General features: G+C 40.3%; 1 protein-coding gene across 1 annotated transcript in view; it reads left to right on the forward strand.

Annotated features, from left to right (window-relative positions):
- alk (ALK receptor tyrosine kinase) overlaps positions 1-19084 on the forward strand; it is a gene marked incomplete at both ends in the record, with an annotated part of 444001 nt that overhangs the window by 157974 nt on the left and 266943 nt on the right. The window contains one exon of the mRNA XM_080479669.1: positions 6153-6263. Within this exon, the coding sequence (XP_080335795.1) occupies positions 6153-6263 (111 nt within the window). The remainder of the gene's footprint in view (positions 1-6152; positions 6264-19084) is intronic.

Raw genomic sequence — 19084 nt, forward strand, 5'->3', positions numbered from 1 at the left:
TACACAAACTGAATGATTTGCCTTTGTTGTATATTGTCATATTCTGTCATGTTTGTTGATAATGGGAACACAAATTGTTGTGTAGCTTTTCAAAGAACGCACATTTTGATATAAATCTTGTAAAACTGCTTTTAGTCCGACTGATGTTAAAATAGATATATGAAACAATGGTACTGCTGATCACAACATTTATTCAAGTTTACCGCAACGCAGCGCCAACAGCGCATAATTGGGGTCACCAGCAAAGATCCACTCTGTCTTTGAAACCAAACATTATTTGACATGATACGTCTCATTTTTGTTGTGAGTTCCAATGAAAGTAAAAGCAAACATTCACTGATTTAAACAGAGTTGACAGTTTTATCCAAAACGCACTGTCTTTAATTCCAGAAAAAGGCTTTCAGTTTGATTATCGGTCTCAGTATCTTTTTTTATTTGTGGTTTCAATGAACTATCAAACTGAAGAGATCTCTAATTTATTTCATCCCACGGTTTGTCGGGTTGATTGCAACTAATTAGACACACATGATCAGATTATAGCACACAATGATGCAACACTAGATTGTTAATTCCTTCAGCATTAGAGCAGATCCAAGTGGACGATATTTGTTTACCTTCAGTCAGTTTCACAAACTCGTTTACTGATAGAAATTTCAAAAAAAAAGATTTCCTTAATGTTCTTGAGGATTTAATGAAATACTAATATTTTATCAGTGACAACTTCTCGATAAATTATTTTCCTTTTCTTTCTTTTTTTTAACATTACTACCATGTGTATAGGAAAAACAAACATGTCACTCATTGTTTTCAAACTTCATTACCTCCTTAAGAAATTCATAATGGTGGGAACATTGGATTAAGTTTTATTTAATTGAAGATATTACCTCAGGCACATTGACATGTTGAATTAAACCAAAAAGGGGACATCATTGTTGTGGGGTTCTTACTGATCGACGTGTACTGCCCCCCAAAAAATGTAGATAATTCAAATCTGTACAAAGTGTACACTTTTATACCCACCATGTATGTTTCAAAACATGTGATCACTCGATTCATCGCAGGGGATTAATGAATTATTTCCTGTGATAACAGTCTCGTTCATAGACAGTTTAATCAGAGCAGTTAGCGCCCGTCACCTCCTGAAGGAATTGGGATCGGCTAAGGAGTGGATGCGAGGATGGACTCATCATGGGTTCGCATGTGGGCAGTTTCAAATGCTGTGGAAGCGACGTGTGTGGAATTCTGTGGCGGCTTTAATGAATGTCAGAGTGCTTAGTGAGCATGAGGGCTTCTCTGATGGAAATCAATGCAGTCTTTTGTAGCAGGGAGAGAGCAGCCAATTCCAGGCCTCAGCTGCCTGATGTGGCGTTGGCAGACTTTGATGGGCATTTAATGACGCGTCACTGGGCTCGACAGGTAATCAATTTATTTAGGCAGTAATGTATGTATCCCTAGGTAAATCTTTAATTAATGGGCAAAAAGAAGAGGGCAATCGTGATGGGGAGAGCAAAGGTGTGTGGATTTCCAGCAGGATATAAAGGGTGGCTTCCTCATTTCCTTTTTAATTAGCTGTAACCGGTTAATACTCGAGTTGCATTTCATGACATTTTTTTTTTTCCAAACGTCTTCGTTAAGCACAATCGTCTCAAAGACGATCCAATCTTCTAACATATTAGGAGTGCCATTTAGTCTGAGTGCAAACATTTATGAAAACTGGGATCTCAGTGAAGGACACAGCCATTTCCACAGATCTCCCAGCACTCTTCCCGTTGCTCCCACTCTTTATGGGTAATTGCCTGCATTTCTGGGCCATTGCACTCCCTTGAAACAAAGGCCTAAAGCACCACATACATCATGTATAGTACTGTCCACTCAAAAAGTATTTGTTCCTCTCCTCATCCGGCCTTTTTTAGTTATTTGTCTCTTCTTTGTGTTTCAGCAACCATTTTTTTTTAGGGATTTCATTGGATCTTGAAACAATGCAACCAAATTCATTTGAACCAAAAGTTCATAAAGATTTCATGAAATCCATGTTTCACTTCAAAGATTCTACAAACTTGTTTAGGACATTGTTATACATCTATAATTAGCTTTTTGGACATTTTGGATATCATGATTAAATACATTTCTTCATGAAAATCAAGAAACTACTTGTAGACATCCTCACAAGAACACTGGTCATACATAAATAAACACATAAAAAGCCCAAATCAAAATTGGCTCGGTTGAGAAGTAGAGCCGGAGTGAAATCTTATGTATCTCTAGTGCCAGCAAATAAAGACAAGATCCCTTTAGAAGGGACTGCCATGGGCTTCGCCTCCACCGAGGATGTCAAAATTACATTTGCACGTCAACAAAAAATAGAATAGGAAGCTTTCTGAAATCCAGGGTAGGCCTGGAAAACTGACGTGGGCTTGTCCACCAACATTTGACTTCTCTATAATCCATCCATTCATTTATTTTCTTTACAGTTTCTCTCAATGTGGGGTTTCAGGACACTGGAGCCATTTCCAGGTGACTGAAGATGAATTAAATTAACCTCTGAAAATACAGACAATTCTGAGGGGAACTTTTTCTACCACTGAGGTTCACTGTCCAGAACAAGTGAATAGTGATCAAACAGATAGGGTTTCTACTCAGGAAGCCCCAGTAAACAAACACAAAAGGAGAAGCTGTTGAATTATGATGTGCTGTGAGAAGAGTGCCTGGAATAGTCAGGCGAGATGTCATTGGGCCTGTTTTCTTTTCAACCAGACACTGAAAAGAGGCAAAGAATGTTCAGAGTGCTGAAAAGGTGGCGCATGACAATAGAACCTATGTTTATTTTGTGGCCAAATGCTCTGCAAAATATTCAAGAAGGTGTTAAAGGCAAAGTTTTGACCGTCCTCTTCCCAGGAGAATTCAGGTCTCACTTTTAGAACCATAAAAAAAGTTTCTCCCTCATCCTTCACCCCCTCGACTGCTGGTAAACACAGGCTACATAACAGACAAATATATCTGTCAGGGAAGAAACGGCTACATTTACCACATACAAGCGCTGTATAGATGTTTTGAAAAACAAGGTTCAACACCCATAGTGTGTTCTGACACATTTTTGGAAAGTATAGTAGCGGTTAGCAGGGGTCCTCTTTGAGAAATGTGTGCCGTGTTTCCAAGGGGTCTGTGATGGGAAAATGATTAAGAACACCTGCTTCAGAAGTCCTCAGCCGAAATGGGAGAACCTGCCAGAAGGACCATCATCTCCGTGACACACCATCAATCAGGCCTTTATAGTGGAGTGGTGAGGTGCATCGACTCCTGAATAAAAGTCACATTGTGCGTTTGCTTGCCCGGGGGTAGAGAAAAGAGAAAAAAATAAACATTCTCTGGTGTAATGAGACCCAAATTGAGCTGTTTGGACGGAACTCCAAGGTTTACATCAGGCAAACAGAAGGCTATGACCATCAAACGTCAATGCAATGAGACACAGAGGTGGTGGGACGAACTTCATACTAACACATATAGAATAGTTGAGGAGGAAGCAATGCTGTTAAGGAGGATTGTCAGAATTGAGAGAAGACTGAATATGTTGAAAAACAATAGAGGTGTTGTGAAGAAAGCCGACTTCTGCCAGGAAGAAATGTGTAGAAATGTGCCAACAGCTCACCTCTCAACATCACAATGACCCCAAGCATGCAGCCAAAATAGTGCTGGGGAGGCTTCAGAGGTGCTGTCGGTAAGTGGGCTTGCCAGAGCCCAGATTTAAACCCCCACAGAACATCTTAGGAGAGACCTGAAGATGGCATTTCACACACTCTTGCTGTCGAATATGGAAAAGCTTGAGGGGATCTGTCAGGAAGAATGAGATAAAATGCCCAAATCCAGGTGTGTGAGGCTTGTTGAGCCTCGCTCAAGAAGCTTTGAAGCTCCTGCCAAAGGTGCCACAAAGCACCACATTGGGAGGCAGAATCCGTTAGCAAATTGGATATTTGATCATTTCGCTGAACTTTATTGAAATATATTATTTTTTACTTTGATTTATTTATTGAAAATTTTAAAATTTTTTGGGGGGTAGAAAAAGGCAATTATTGTTGCTTTGGATTTAAAATAACCACACATAATACCACTTCACTTTATACACACAGTGTCATATACTATTACAACACACAATACTATTGTTTAATGTTGTCGCTTAGTCTCCTTCACTTCGGAATAGATACCATACTAAGAGTATAGTATAGTACCTGCATTTGTACAAAAGCAGCACCAATTCCCTGAAGGAAAACGCACAGGTACACGAGTAGATGAATTGTCGTAAATGAATTGGCAGGTGCTGTGCTATATTCCTGCCTCAGGCTCCTTTGAACTCTTCCTTGATGAAAGGGCAAAATCAGTTTATATTGGGACATATTGCCAGCCCACCCCTCAAAAAGAAAGCAAGCAGAAAGCACTCACATGGCAGCCAATAGAGTCAGCCAGTTCTTACAACCCCCAGCTGTCAATCAGATTGTTTGCAACTTCTCACAGTCCCAGTTTTCTTGTGGAAATTCCTCAGAAGCTGCAGCGATGAGGCGGCAAACCAGTCAGTCAGCTCCTGTCACATTCAGCCAGTTTGAGGATTGGTCAGAAGCATCCATTTGTTTTTCATATATACTTGTTTGTGTGCCACACTCTTCTGGTGCAATTTGTGTTGATGACAAATGTTTCATTTTAGGTTTTACCAACAATGCATTGCTTGATTGTGTCATTGGCTGGAACGCCTGCCGTGCTCACATCTTCCACGTTTTTCTTTGAGCACAACGCTATGCTGCATTTAAAAGCATATTATTCCCCTCTATGATTATTTTCCCCTGCTTTCTTTTGCCAATACTGATTTTGACCAAATCAGTCTTATTATGAGACAAAAGTTAGACAATTATAGCCAGCAAAAGTAAAGGCCTCAAATACACTCTGCCAGGTGTTGAAAATTGGAAATGTCCCCATTGTTTGATGAATATCTACTCCTCATGTCATTGAAAGTCATGAGGATTAATAATAGATCTTGAACATCACTTCTGTCTTCTTTGGCCAAAACTAACACATGCCCTGTTCAGTGCCATGAAAGGCAGCATTCACAATCATTCGCTCTTTAAGGCTCATTGGAAATGACTCCTGGATTTATGCAAGAAGTCTCCTCTCTGAGCAGCGGCGTATCGGCCTGTGACTGTGTAGTAATTATCCGTGGACTAAGGACAAAGTGAGAAGGATGTGTGCGTGAGGGCAGCTAGCAGGGGTGCAAGGAGGAGAAGAGAAAGTTGTCGCATGCACTTTACAGTATCAGACTTCAGTTCGATCCTGTGATAATGAGTCTTCGAGTTTGGAAGGTGAGGACAGAGTCAAACAAAATTAGACAAACCTGCCTTCAGGTAATTATTCAGGCTATTGATATCCGATAACCAATTCATATGGCCCCTTGGACTTTTTAACTATGACTCAAGTGCATTGTGTCACTGGCCAGCTTTTCAGCCATTGATCAACAAGACCAATACTGTAAATGCTTCATTGACTTAGAAATACTCAAGATCATTATGATGTTTCTGAAACTTCAAGCAACCCAGTGGAATATCTGGACATACATCAGCATTACTGCAGTAACTTCGGCTATAAAGCTTGACTATTACTCTGTCCCTCTACATTAAGATGGAGGCCCTGTCAAGATTTTCTAGAGCTTTACCTCATCTATTAGACAGTAAAGCCACCTGCAGAAAGGGCTTTGCATTGTAATGAGTGATTTGAAATTGTGCAAGTCAACAGCATGTACCAAAGGTAATAAATCAAGTGAGGCCATGAGTCAGCGGAATTAACAAGTAAATGGAACCTCGGTGGGAGTTTTGTATGACTCTCGCTACAATGAGCTGCACACCACAAATTTTCACAAATCTAGTTTAAAAAAAAAAAGCATTTCATTCAAAACAACTCTTAACATTTTTTTATGGGTAACATGGCAAAGATGCACATAGAAACGAAAATTTTGTGAGCACACACGTGAACACTTGTCTGCTATAGAGAATACATTCCTCACAAAGATCTCTTGCCTTCTTGGCTTTGTTCCAGCAATCATGCATTGCATGGTGCCACTCTGCTAGCAGGTGCTCTAAAAATAATGTTTTTTTTTTTTTTTTTTGTTATTGCAGGAGAATCTCTGGATGGTAGGACTGCTGCTGGTGTTCCTCGAGGGTACTGGAGCTTCTCCTGGGTAGCTGAGGACGATCTGAGCTTTCCGAACAATTCCACGCCCCTGTCAGGTGAGTCGGGACACCGTCAGCTCTCCCCAGATTGACAAGACAGGCTGAGACACCTCTGTGCCCCAACCATTCTTTTCTCCCAATCGGCCCGGACACCTGGCATCAGCGCTCCGTCAGCCCACATAAATGTCTTTGTCTTTGCCTGCCCTCCACCATCAGCTCTGGCACTGTCACACAAACTGGGTTTTCTTTTGAGCCGCCTTTCCGTGACCCCTTCAAGGACTCACAACTCGAAACTGGAAGTGGTTTTAGAGATAAAATATGTGTTTTTGGAAAAAAAGATGATGGAGCATAGTGAGCGTGCATGAGAGGGATCACGATGCAGTGCTATTGTTTAGTGCGGGCGGGCGTGAAAATAAAATAATAACATAAGACATTTGGTCTTATTTGTGGTGTGACTACTCTGGGTTATGAAACTTAAAAATAACATTCATCAACAACACGTTAGCGCACACCAATGTCCGTACATATATTGGATATTGTAGAATCCATAATTAAAATGGCACTGTTACCACTATAGGGTGAAACAGTATGGTTTTCTAGTGAATATGTTACATTTTGAATATGAACTGCCGACATGCAACAATTGCCACTGTCCCTTGAAAGGGTTGTGTAAACAGGGCCATAGATCACAAGCATAAACCAGGGGACACCATTACATTATAAATGTATGAATATGTCATGCAAGAGTAAACTTTTTCACACAACACAGACTCTGCTTTATGCTGCAGCACAGAATACTGTTCAGTTTAATCCTGGTCTGTCCAGGATGAATGCAGGAAATGTTTTGTGTGACCTTTGAGCCCGCATAGAGCACTGCATGAAAATCCATTATGCTGATGTGATAAATACAGACACACAGGCTTAAGCACATGGCGGGCAGTCTTTCTCATGTTATTCAGTTTGTTGCTGCATCAAGAAATGTAATCTGGGATTCACTCCCTTCCAAAAAAAACCCATACAGCAGTTTTTCATGCAGAATTGCTCCTGAGATCTCATCACCTTAGTTTACCTCATATTATTTCAAAACCAAGAGAAAGATGTCACGGTCAGACGAGTCTATAATTTAATGTGTTTTTTGGAAGAAAGAAAAAACAAAAAAAAACTTACAACACTGTCCAAACTGCCATCACTGAAAAAGTTAGCATCTGTCATGGTACTGGAATGCATCAGGGGTCATGTGTGAATATATTGTATATATTATTATAATTAGGGCAATTTCAAGTAAAGACGTGTTGGTTAAGGTAAGAATGAGGCTCAAGTGGTGGTGCGCGCTGAGACTGTCTGTGTGAGTCTGTGTTTTCCTCTATTTGTTGGGTCCCAACCTGGCATCCCTCCACAGATGTGGTAAAGGCATGGTCGGACTACGTTAAGGGTTTGTCTGATTTGTATGGAAAGAAAACTGTATTTGTAGCACAAGTGTCATGTCATGACCAAGTAATAGTGGCTCGATCGCTGAGCCTTGTGGGACACCAGTAGTCTCAAGACTTGTGTGGATCAGACCCTCTTCCCAGATCACTCGAAGGCACAGCCAGCTTCAGCAAGATTCTGTTGCCCCCCCCCCCCCGACATCCTGCCGGGTCACCCTGTAAGCGATGATTCAACATCCCAGCAGTGTCGAGCTGTCATCCAGCTGTTTATAAAACACGCCCTTTCACTGAGCATTCCCAGAGACATTGTCTCTGCTGCATGGTGGTTGTGACAGTGACGGTGCCACAGAACTCACTGTAATTGGCAGCAGATGATAGATCAATGCACAGTTTCTGAATCAATTAAACCGTCATGCATACAGCCGACTACAGTTTTCTGCACATTGACAGCCCTGACCGCTCAGCTTGAGTATTTTACCAAAAGGAGATATGTTTCTTTCATTTTTTTCTTTTCCTTTAGTGTGAAACTGAGTTCAAATTAAACTCGAGAATTCAGCAGATACAGTTTCTGTATTCATTTATTGGTGTATTACTTTTATATGCAATGGTTATTCAAGCTAAACATATGACATAAACTTCTCATAATGACTTTGTAAATATAACTATCTAGTTAGTCCTCAAACAAACAAAAGAAGAGCAAGACCAGTATTTCATTTCTCCAACATCCCACAGTCTTTACACGCGATTTTGAGGGCCTTTTTCCCCAAAATTTTTTTAGATGTGATTTGTGGCTTTTTAGGTGTTTTTTCCCAACAGGAAATTGCAGGAATGGACACAAATTGCAACCTAGGTGTAAATTGGGATATTTTTAAACCACAGCCTCCTCAGAATGAGTCATGTAATCACTTGCCTTGATGGCAAGCATGCTGCATATTATGGGAACGCTGCGAGATCTAAGTTTCTCTTTTTTTATTTGTCCTTCATTTATCCTGTTCATTGCATTTGCGTTAGAATAGCCTCTAATAATGTTGCTAAAAACAAATAAAAAATATTATTGAGCCCCCTCTAACTAGACTAGGTGATTCGATCTGAACATATACATTATACCTTGCATGAAACAATGCATCACAGCTCCATTGCAGGTTATTTGAAGCTTATTAAGCTTTAACAATGAGATCATTTTTGTGATTCTTCCGATTAGAATCTTCTCTCAAGGGAACGTTTCTGCCTGTGTTCCACAAGGTCCCACCTCAAGTAAAAGTGTTTCCACAAAACATTAAAGAACCACTTCACTTTATTTTTGATGTTTATTTTTGTCTTCAGAGAAAAGGATTTCTCCAAGCTGTAAAACGGTGGTGATATTTCAAATGAAGGTTTGTGAGCCTCGTATTATACTTCTTTTCTTTTTTTTTCCATTGAATTTGAGTTGATTACTTTCTAAAACAGTGACGGATGAGGCTCTGAGCAAGATCAAACCAACGAAGGAAACCCCAAAATCTGAATCAGGTCAGACTAGACGCTACAGTGACCCACCCGCTGCTCTAACCACCATATAGAAGTGACATTACTTGAATTATACCTTTCTGCGATTGCTACATTTTGTCGCACAGCACAAAATAAATAAGAGTTGGAACAGGATCGGTCACAATTACATGACATAGCAAACATGCCTTTAGGCGCCATAGATCTCAACCTTCCCAACAGCATCTGTTGTCCATTGGCATTCATTAGCGTCCACAAAATCCAACACAGACCGACTGGACAATGGCCACCAGCTTGCCCCCATCCTCTCCCTCCCTCGGCGCCTTCATTAACAGCCTCTAGCTGCAGGGGCCATAGGGTAAGCCAAGTCCCGTATTTGAATTCCAGTGCTGGTTTAGCTGACTTTGTTGCCACTCTATGTGAGGAATTCCATTAACAAGTTCAGGTCAGAAGGCTGCTTCCCGTTTACAGTGTCTTTCCCCTCAGAGAGCAACAGCAGAGCAGCCCTTTTCTTTATTCTGTTTTGCAAAATCCTTCCCATACACCATCTTTATCACTGTAGACCTATTCTCCTCATTGAGATGGATTGTCCTGCATCAGCTGTGGCTGCCAGCTGCAGTAGGGCGCTCAGATGGATGCTCGCCACTTGAGGAGTTGCCGTGCTCTACAATAGAACATCTGCCTCGCTCAGCTGGTAGTGCTGTTTTTTGTGTAATGAGACACAGCAGTGGAATAAAACACATTTGCAAAGGCGGGAGGGTGTAGTGAACTAGTGAAGGTGTGTGAATATGGCGTCCCCCTGGAATCATATCAATCAGACCTTTGGCCCTTCACCTGCGGATGCCCTTATCCTATTGAACAATTTGATTTCCGGGCGTGGAATGGAGCTGAAATCCAATGTTTTTTTTTGTTTTTAATGAGTGAATAGTTTATGGAGAGCTTATCGCGAGTTGCTTGAAAATACACATTAAGATGATTGGCACAACATACACAGTGTCAGGCTTGCAATGAGTTTGTATGAGTCGCTGTCAGCTCATCATGAGTCTCATCACGTTATTACCAAAATTTTGTGTCTGATTACAAGAGCTCAATGTTTCCTGGGCCGACCACGAGGAGCAGATTTATAGGCAGGAGATCCGTTTGGGGCACGTTGAATAATAATAACATAATGTATTGTGGTTGCTTGTATGTTTGAAAGTGGAAAATTGCAGATAGGAAAAAAATAAAACTAAGATGAAAACTAAAATCACTCCTAATTGTGACGCACTAGCAAGATGTGCGAGTCCCACTAACTGCTTCAACTAAAATATATATCTTTGAGATGTCAGTGTGGCCTTAGGAATGCAACTTGGAGAAGCTCAAAACCTTAGAAGCTGATAACTTCCAACCTACTCGCCCCCATCATCCAAACCTCTGGCTATTCAACGTTAAACCCTCACACTGAAGCTTAATTAAGTTTTAGATAAAATCTCAGAAGCTGAAAAAAAATGAATAGCTACTACTGGAACACATAAAGCACAGATATATATAGGCTGTCCTGTATAATCGAGCTACAACAGGTCTCCCTCAAACAACTGAGAAGAAAGTTAATTTATGCTCTCTTAGAATCTCTGCATGCTGTGGATATCCAGGCAAGAAACTCCAGCAGTAATTTGATTACACATCCCAGATACATTCAAGTCTTGTATAATCGCATAAAAGCAAATCTTTAACAACAATTCTCGGTGTCTGAAGTCTTCAAGCACTGTGTTGTCATTAATCTCACACGTACGATTTCCTGCTCTTGTTGTAAGCTTAGCATTATGTCTGACAGTGTTTCCCAGGCACCAATCATGAACACACAATGTTTTCTGTGAATAAGACATCCTGCAGACAAACAAAGGTGATTTCTCTGTGAGAAAACACAAGCTTGCATGTTGTGAGTTTTGCTTTTCACTCGGGCTGGTCTGGGTAGATACTCTGAGTCTTGAAAGCAATTTCCAAATGTAGTGAATCAAAGCAAAGGGGGTCCGTTTTGGATGAAAATATAACGTCCACATTGAGATAATTCGCTGACAGTTACTGCGTCCTCTTACAATGGCTCCAGGTTGTTATTGACAACAACAATGGAGAACTCACAAGCTACTTTAATGCAACCTACTCTCAGGCAAAACATGTTTTATGGTTTGTGTGTAGTTCTTCTTCTTCTTCTTCTCTGTATCTGTGAAGATTTCTCTTGACCCCCTGCCTGTGTGCAGCCTTTGTAGTTTTCAAGAAGGGAGGCTTATGGTTAAGGTGAGGAGGCAAGTTCACAAGGAATCGGGGAGTCTGACATTTGACTTTGATCCCTTATGAAATAGCATCGGAAACGGTCGCACACACACAGTCTGGCCAAAACGAGCCTATCGCTCTGAGCTTCATATCTCAAAACTCGCCCAATTTGTTTCAAATATCACAGTCAATAAACAAATCACAGTCAAACCAGACTCTATTTTTAACAACCAGAAGGTATGCAGTGGTTAAACATGTTGCCAGATTACTAAGTACACTGTCAGATACAGTGGATTGCGTTAAATGAGTGTAAACTACTTAACTTTAGTTTGTATAAACCTTTTAAACAGTCTAATGACTTTCCTCTCTGATTTCAAAAGTAAAACAATCAGACACACACATGCTGACTGAAAGTGAGAGCATGGAGGTAAATGTGATTAACTTTTTAACATGACGATCCTTTTTACAAGAGGCACAGGAAGTAATTGTGAATGCTTGTGACCTTTGACAAACCCCCAGTATGGACGGACCAAAGGGAGCGCATCAGTGTAAAGCCATTGAGTAAATAAGAAAAGTAATTTACTTCAACAATTTTACAATAAAAAATTTTTCTCATAAAATATCAAACAGGTGGCTCATATGATACCTTGATGAAGTTACAGGTAAAGATATACTTTTGCCAGATAAGCTAAAACAAAAAAAAAAATAGCTCATGAGCTGGGAGGTCTTTGTTCCTCCCTCCCCCCCTTCAATCTGTTCTACTCTTTGTGCAGATTAACTCCACTGAACATGCTTCCTCTGCCAAATCAGATACCAACCAGCCGTAATGCCTCAGGGGTCGTCCCGTATTTCTTGCTGAGAAATATTGGCAAACACAGCCGCCTCTAAATTACTGTTAGGTTGAACTTTGGACTATAGATACATCATGGTACATCGCACTTGTACTGTATTCATCAGCGAGCCGTGCGAGTAGTTACCATAACAGTGCATCGTTTTCTATTTTAATTGCATGATGTGTTGGCTTGTGTGCGCATTTGTGCTTGACTTCTTTTTTTTTTTTTTTTTTTTTTTTTATCACAATGTTTTAAAAGCAGATTAAGATTAGTGGCATGTTTTTGTTTGGGTGAAGATTTTGAACCAACAGACTTATCATTAGATTAAAGTAAATCTGATGGAGAACTTAAAACAATGGGAAGCACAAGGCTCTTCTGGACAACAAAACAAAAAAAAACCCACATTAATTTAATATGTGACAATATTTTAAAGTAAAGGGTATTCATGTATTTTGCCTTAGGAAAATCCATCATCAGGAATAATCAATTAAATCCTATTTGGGGGTGAGTTGTATGTTTTACATCATCAAAAATAATTCTCCACTCGCATATTTGTCTGACAGAAAACTCCAGATCCCTCGAGAAGGAATTAACTTACTTTGAAAACTAAAATGGATACTTAGATAAATTCAGTCAGACAGAATCTTGCTGTAATCAAGAAACAAACATATTCATCATCCCACTCAAAGGGCTCCATAAAGACATTTGTCAACACAGGTTTTCCTCCAGATCCACAGAAGTGACACCCTTTGTGTGATGTAATTTGAGCTGCTGTGCAAATCCAACATCGGATTGTTTTACACCTGTAATCACAAAACTACTCTCTTCTGAGAAATGGCTCGTTCATTTATGGAGAGTGATGGCTGCCTGTTTGAGCGACCTTCTGCCATTTAGTGCACCACAGATTAACAGTGATGCCGGTACCGCCTAAATTAGTAACGCGTTACTCTCATATGGCCACTTTTTTTCATTAACCAGTAATCTAAAGTGTTTGTATTTCCAAACCGGTAATCAGATTAAAGTAACTTCTGTGCGTTGCTATTGTAGCGACCCGCAGGACGTTGGAACGGAAGGCGCGTTTCTTCTCTGTAAAGCCGCTTTATTTAGCCAAATCAGTAAAGTAACTAATTCACTTTTTTAAGGAGTAACTAGTGATCAGTAATCGTAGTAACTGTGGCAACACTGGTGACGGATGGGGTTTCGGTTGAAGTGTCCTGATGTTCTCATTAACCAATCAGAACCCTTGCTAACCTGGTCATCACCAGATGAAAAGTGGAAAATGGGAATGTATGACTAACTAAGAGGTTTGAACCTCTTAGTTAACTTTCCATAAAAGCATCTGTGCTTGTTTACCTTTATAAAAATAAATAAGATAAATAAAGAATATAAATATATGCTGTAAAAGTAATGTCCTTTACAGAAGTGTGTCACATCAGGTTGCAATCTGTTTAAAGATCACAAGATTCAACAGGAGATGATGATGCTTTGCCTGCACCGATTTGATCACAATTTGTGTTTCTCAAGTCAAGGAAAACCGCAGACTTTTGAATTTAGGCCCCATTTACATGACGCTGCTTTCAATTGAAATCGGAAACTGATTTTGGTGTCCATCTACACGACAACAGTGCACGTAGCCCCAGGAAAAACAACTTTTTGAAAATGGCTCCCAAGGTATCGACAGAGGAAAACACAACTTTTCTCAACCGCTGCTATTGGTCATGTGAACAACAGCCGCAGTTGTGCGCATGAGAGAATTGACAGAATTCTCTGTCGTGACTTCATCAACACACTATCAACTCAGATTGATGTTTCTTCAATTGGTTGTGGCATTTTAGTTGATCACAACAAATAAGATGTTACAGCACGTCCAAACAATATGAATATTATTTCCAGGAAAATAGTTCTAACAGGGACTTTGCTCTATAAATACATTTTACATTTTATTCACTTTAACTTTGTACCTACCAGCAGCACTGTGATAGAGCGGTATCCGTAAGTCACTGAAAGGGTAAAAGAACCTTTTAATGCTATAAAAACGCAGAAAACACTGCCGTAATGAAAACTAAACTCGGGGCTCCTTTAAGCTCTCCCAAGTCCCCTCAGTAAATCAACCTCAAGGTGACAAATCTTTTACAACATTTCTTCAACTCGTAAAACAGCTCCTGAACTCCAGAACCACTGGATTGTATTTTTTATATCCACAAGAGGAAAAAGGAGAGGACACCGAGCCATGGGCCAAGATGAAACACAGAAGAAAGAAACCATTGTAAAGGATAAGTTAATGAATAAGCATCAACGGGTGTTGGCGCAGTATGAGAAAAGTCAGTCGAGCAAAATGCCCAACCAGTAATCCGCCGCCTGCAAAGACGCACGCAACCACGACACATATCTTTTTTCAAATGTAGGTTTTCAATCCGCCTCAATTGTGTCCTCTGGTGGGGCATAATAGAAAAGAAAAAGTAATCTCTTTATAGTCCCTGCCAGGTGTGGCTGAAAGATTGTGAATCTGATACTTCTTGCAGGTTTGTTATTAATTAGCACACTTTTTATGTGCGAAAGGTGTGAGGGCTTACAAGCCGGCATCAGAATACTCCCCCCCCAAAAAAGTTAATTGCGAGATTAGACTGAGGCCACATTTACACAGAGCCAGGTATTTAAAAATAACATTGTTCACACCAGATAATCAAAGAAAAAGATTTAATTGACACAAACCCACACAATAAACCCTGTTAGGAGCTGCTCTGATCATGGCAAACCAATAGAAACATAAAGCTTCTGCGAGCATTTGTGACTGTAAATGCAAATAAGCCAGAATGGTTTTCACAAACACAAAAACAAGCAGTGCTTTAACAGCATCCATGCAGACTTTTTCCAAATCTCCACTTTGGGCAGAGTTTTACGTTTACGTGAAACTAGTTCCGTTTACGTGTAAACGAAAGGCCCAGACTCGGCCTAACGGAGGCGGTATCATTTGCGTAACATCAAAAAGTTCAATTATACAAGGTGGTCAAGTCTTTTTCTGGAAGAATGAATTAACCTCTTGGATAAATTTTCTCTATTTTTAAAAAATATCTTGGAAGTAAACAGCTGCCATTGTGAGATAAGGAAATAAATGCTTTAAATCATGATGGTTGTTGATGATTATACCTGGATTTCTGTTAGAAGTTGTGCTTTCAGGAGATTGGCGGGGAGAAAAAAACCCAGTTAAATACAATATAATGTAATTTGGCATGCGGAATGAGTAATTCTGTCGATTGTATAACGTTCACATGATAAATGAGATAGAGGCCAGCAGGGACTAAGAAAATGGAGCCTTGCAGTGGAGGTATGATTGTGTGGTTGAGTACATGCCGTATAAGCAGGACCAAAGTGGGTCCGCGGATTCAATCTCTTTAGAAATCAGTACCTCATTTCACATTGTCACAGCTCTTTGTCATACAGGTAATTACTGAACCAATTCAACTCCAATTTAAGTGTGTTTATTAACTGAAACACAACAAACATATTAACTTTAATGACATCAATCACAATAAAGAAGCTCCAACTAATTGCAATGAGCTGCAGAGCGAGAGAAGCAACCTAGAAACAAACCATCTATATGGTACACTGCCGTTGGGGTTCTGAGTTGGTTCCTTTATGATTAGTGATAGCAGGGGGAGTCACCCTGTTGGGTTAAGTTAGGCCCTTTCAGATTTATTAAGTGAAAACGGAGAGCTTGTGTTGCATTTTGGTTGTCCGTTATACCAAACAATGTTGCCCGGAGCCACTGAAAACCCGACTTTCTGAAAATGAATAAGTTTCCCCCAAAATATATAATTTTTGGGGGGAAACTTACACATTTACATAAGTATTCACAGCCTTTGATCAATAATTTGTTGCTGCATCTTTCGCACTAATTACACCCTCCTATCTTTTTAAATGCGATGCCACAAGCTTGGTGTGCCTATGTTTGGGTGGTTTGATCCATTCCTCTTTGCAGCACCTCCCAAGCTCCATCAGGACGGATTGAAGGCGTCGGTGCACAGACACTCTCAGATCTCTTCAGAGATGTTCAATCGGATTCAAATCTTCAGGTCGTCCCATTGCTGGTTCTCTACATTGCTGCATTCATTTTTCCCTCTGTCCTGACTAGTATCCCAGTTCCTGCCACTCAAAGCATATCCTACAGCATGATGCTGCCACCGCCATGCCTCACTGTCGGTATGGTATTTGCCCCACGTGATGCCTGACATTTCCCACCAAAGAGTTAAATCTTTGTTTCGCCATACCAGAGATTTTGTTTCTCGTGATCTGAGAGTCTTTCAAGTGAATTTTAGCAAACTTATATCAATTAGTGGCTTCCGTCTATGTATATGGGACATAATGCTGCTACAGTGACTCAGAAAAAATCTCCATTACCACCATGTTTGGCTGGCAATGATCTAAAAGCACGATGAGCTGGAGGAATGAATTCACAGATGGTTCCTGAACAGCAGCTGCTGGATGAGGCTTATTGACGGTGCAGTTAAGTTCGCGCGCGAAAACAAATGTGACTTATACACCAGTACAACTTTTATGCGGTTCTTTTCCTCTGCATGACACATTTTTTCAACAGATGTGCCTCTCATTGTGATGTGATTTCTAGTAGTCTGGCAAATTTGATAACTATGATCGAGCTGCTGTAACTTTATTTTTTCATGGTTTATGTTGTGGTTTTCTTCAAATCTTTCTAATCTTTATTCTTGATTAAAAAAAAGAAAAAGGAGTGTCTTGGAGGATGTGATAATTGGCCATAAAGAACTGCACAGATTTATCGTATTTTAAATCAGACTTACGTTTGCAAACCTCAAACAGTAACTCTGTTCTTATTGTGTTCTGACTTTTAACCACAATCTCTGGGGTGTTGGTTTTCAGAGGCTGCCTATCAGATTCCCTTTCATCAGTAATCGTTGTTCTTGGAGCCCTTTCTGACCCACAAAAATCACTGTGTGAGTCACAGATCCTCTGAAACAATGACGACGTGATTCTAATCAGTAATGTTTTTTTCTCCAGGCAGTCGTAATGTGCCGTGTTACAGGCCAGGACTGATGGAATTACCTTCAGATGAGATAGATTTAATAGAGAGACGGAATCAGAAAAAAAAAAAAATGAAGAAATGAAACCCTTGGAAACAATATCTCTGCGAAAGCACACACGAGCTCATTTGATTGAGTGCTGATTTCATTCCAGAAAAGGGCTGTAATATTGGATTACAAGTCACTTTATATCTCGTTCCTGTTTACTAGAATATATCACAATTCTTGAAGCCATTTTCATAGCTTTCCTGACAATAACCCTTATGCAATATATATATCTGTAAACACCTATCAAATCTATTTAGCACAAAATATAGCGAGCTATCCTGCCTCACGCAGAGCGACAGACATGTACAACATGGAAAAGAAAATGATCCGGTTCGTCAAACATGTTGAAGGATGCCTCAGTGTGGTCTCTTTTCAAGCTTTAATTGCACTACATCCTCATGACATGGCAATACACAGACAATTCATCTTAGAACTGAAATCTCCAAGTCTCCAACCCATGGCTAACACGGGAGACACACACATCGATCTCCGCCCACGGTCACCGTCTTTTGAAATATGGTATCGTGAAGTTACGTCACTGTAATGCCACCACTGCTGCAAACCACAAACCCGCCTGCATGTGCCTCGTGTATCTCCTGCTTTGTTGCTGATGGGATCCGTTTCTAACTCTTTCAAAAAGTGCTAACATCTGGATTAGAGAGCATCGTTTTTCAAGTTCACTGAAACTTCAGCTGAACGGAATGAGTCAACCAGTCACTGGACTGATCCACACAGTTCTGACGACACTACGATAATAAAGCTATCGTTGCTCTTCATGCGTCTAACATGTATACCACAATGTGGGCATTTGAATATTTTCCATAGAAATATAATTGTTTTCTTCATTTGCAATAGGGAAAGAAGACAGCTCCTCTCAGATATTTTAGTTTTGCAGGGAGCACCTGATTTCAGTTCAAAGTAATGTTAATGGTCAATCGAAAAATAAATAAATAAAAAATAGTAAATAAATAGTCAGATTTGATAGCAAATTCAGAGTGGCATGAGCGTGATCTGGTTTGTGTGTGAAAATAATCCAAGCGTAACCATGAATGAAAGAACCATTGGAACCGGCCAGTTCGGCGGCCATCCGCTCTGAGTCACTGTGCACATGCAGGAGGTGGGCGACATTGCACGACGGATCCTAATCAGGCCTCCCGTGGATGAATCATATCACTCATCAAACAACACTCATTTGGCAGCGATGGCAGGAGTGAGTCGCTTGACAGTTCGCCAAGTGAGCTTCTGCACTCATGAAGGTTGGCAGCGTTGTGCCTGAACGAGGTCGCTGAGCGTTCATATTTTTGGGCGAACGTGAACTGAACGTACCGTATTTCTGCCCCGACGGTCGTTATTGTGAGCGCGTTCGGTCTGGCATTCGTGAACGGCGCTCTTTCACAGTTGAACTTTGTTTAGAGTGCCCGATTCTTAATGGTCTTTAATATGTGGGGGGGGGGGAAACAAATGATTTTTTTTTTTTTTTAAAGACAGAAGTTACTGAACTTTTCTTTTTCTTTGGGCAAATAAGTCAGGGAAAACTTCATTTACAAAAAAATTACAAACTTTGAGGTCCTTAGTTTCCTACCTCAGATTGTGTTTATTCAATTCAACTTTATTTATATAGCACCACATACAACACAGTCATTTCTAGGTGCTTTTAACGGAGAGAAACCCAACATATCAAACAAATGTTAGCCCAAGAATTATGTCGACACATCTTCTGGACACTGTTGTCAGTAGTTTAGAATGGCCTCCTTGAGGGTTTTACTATTTAAAATTTTTTATTT

This window comes from Lipophrys pholis (assembly GCF_963383615.2).
Source record: "Lipophrys pholis genome assembly, chromosome: 14".
NCBI classification, from domain to species: domain Eukaryota; kingdom Metazoa; phylum Chordata; class Actinopteri; order Blenniiformes; family Blenniidae; genus Lipophrys; species Lipophrys pholis.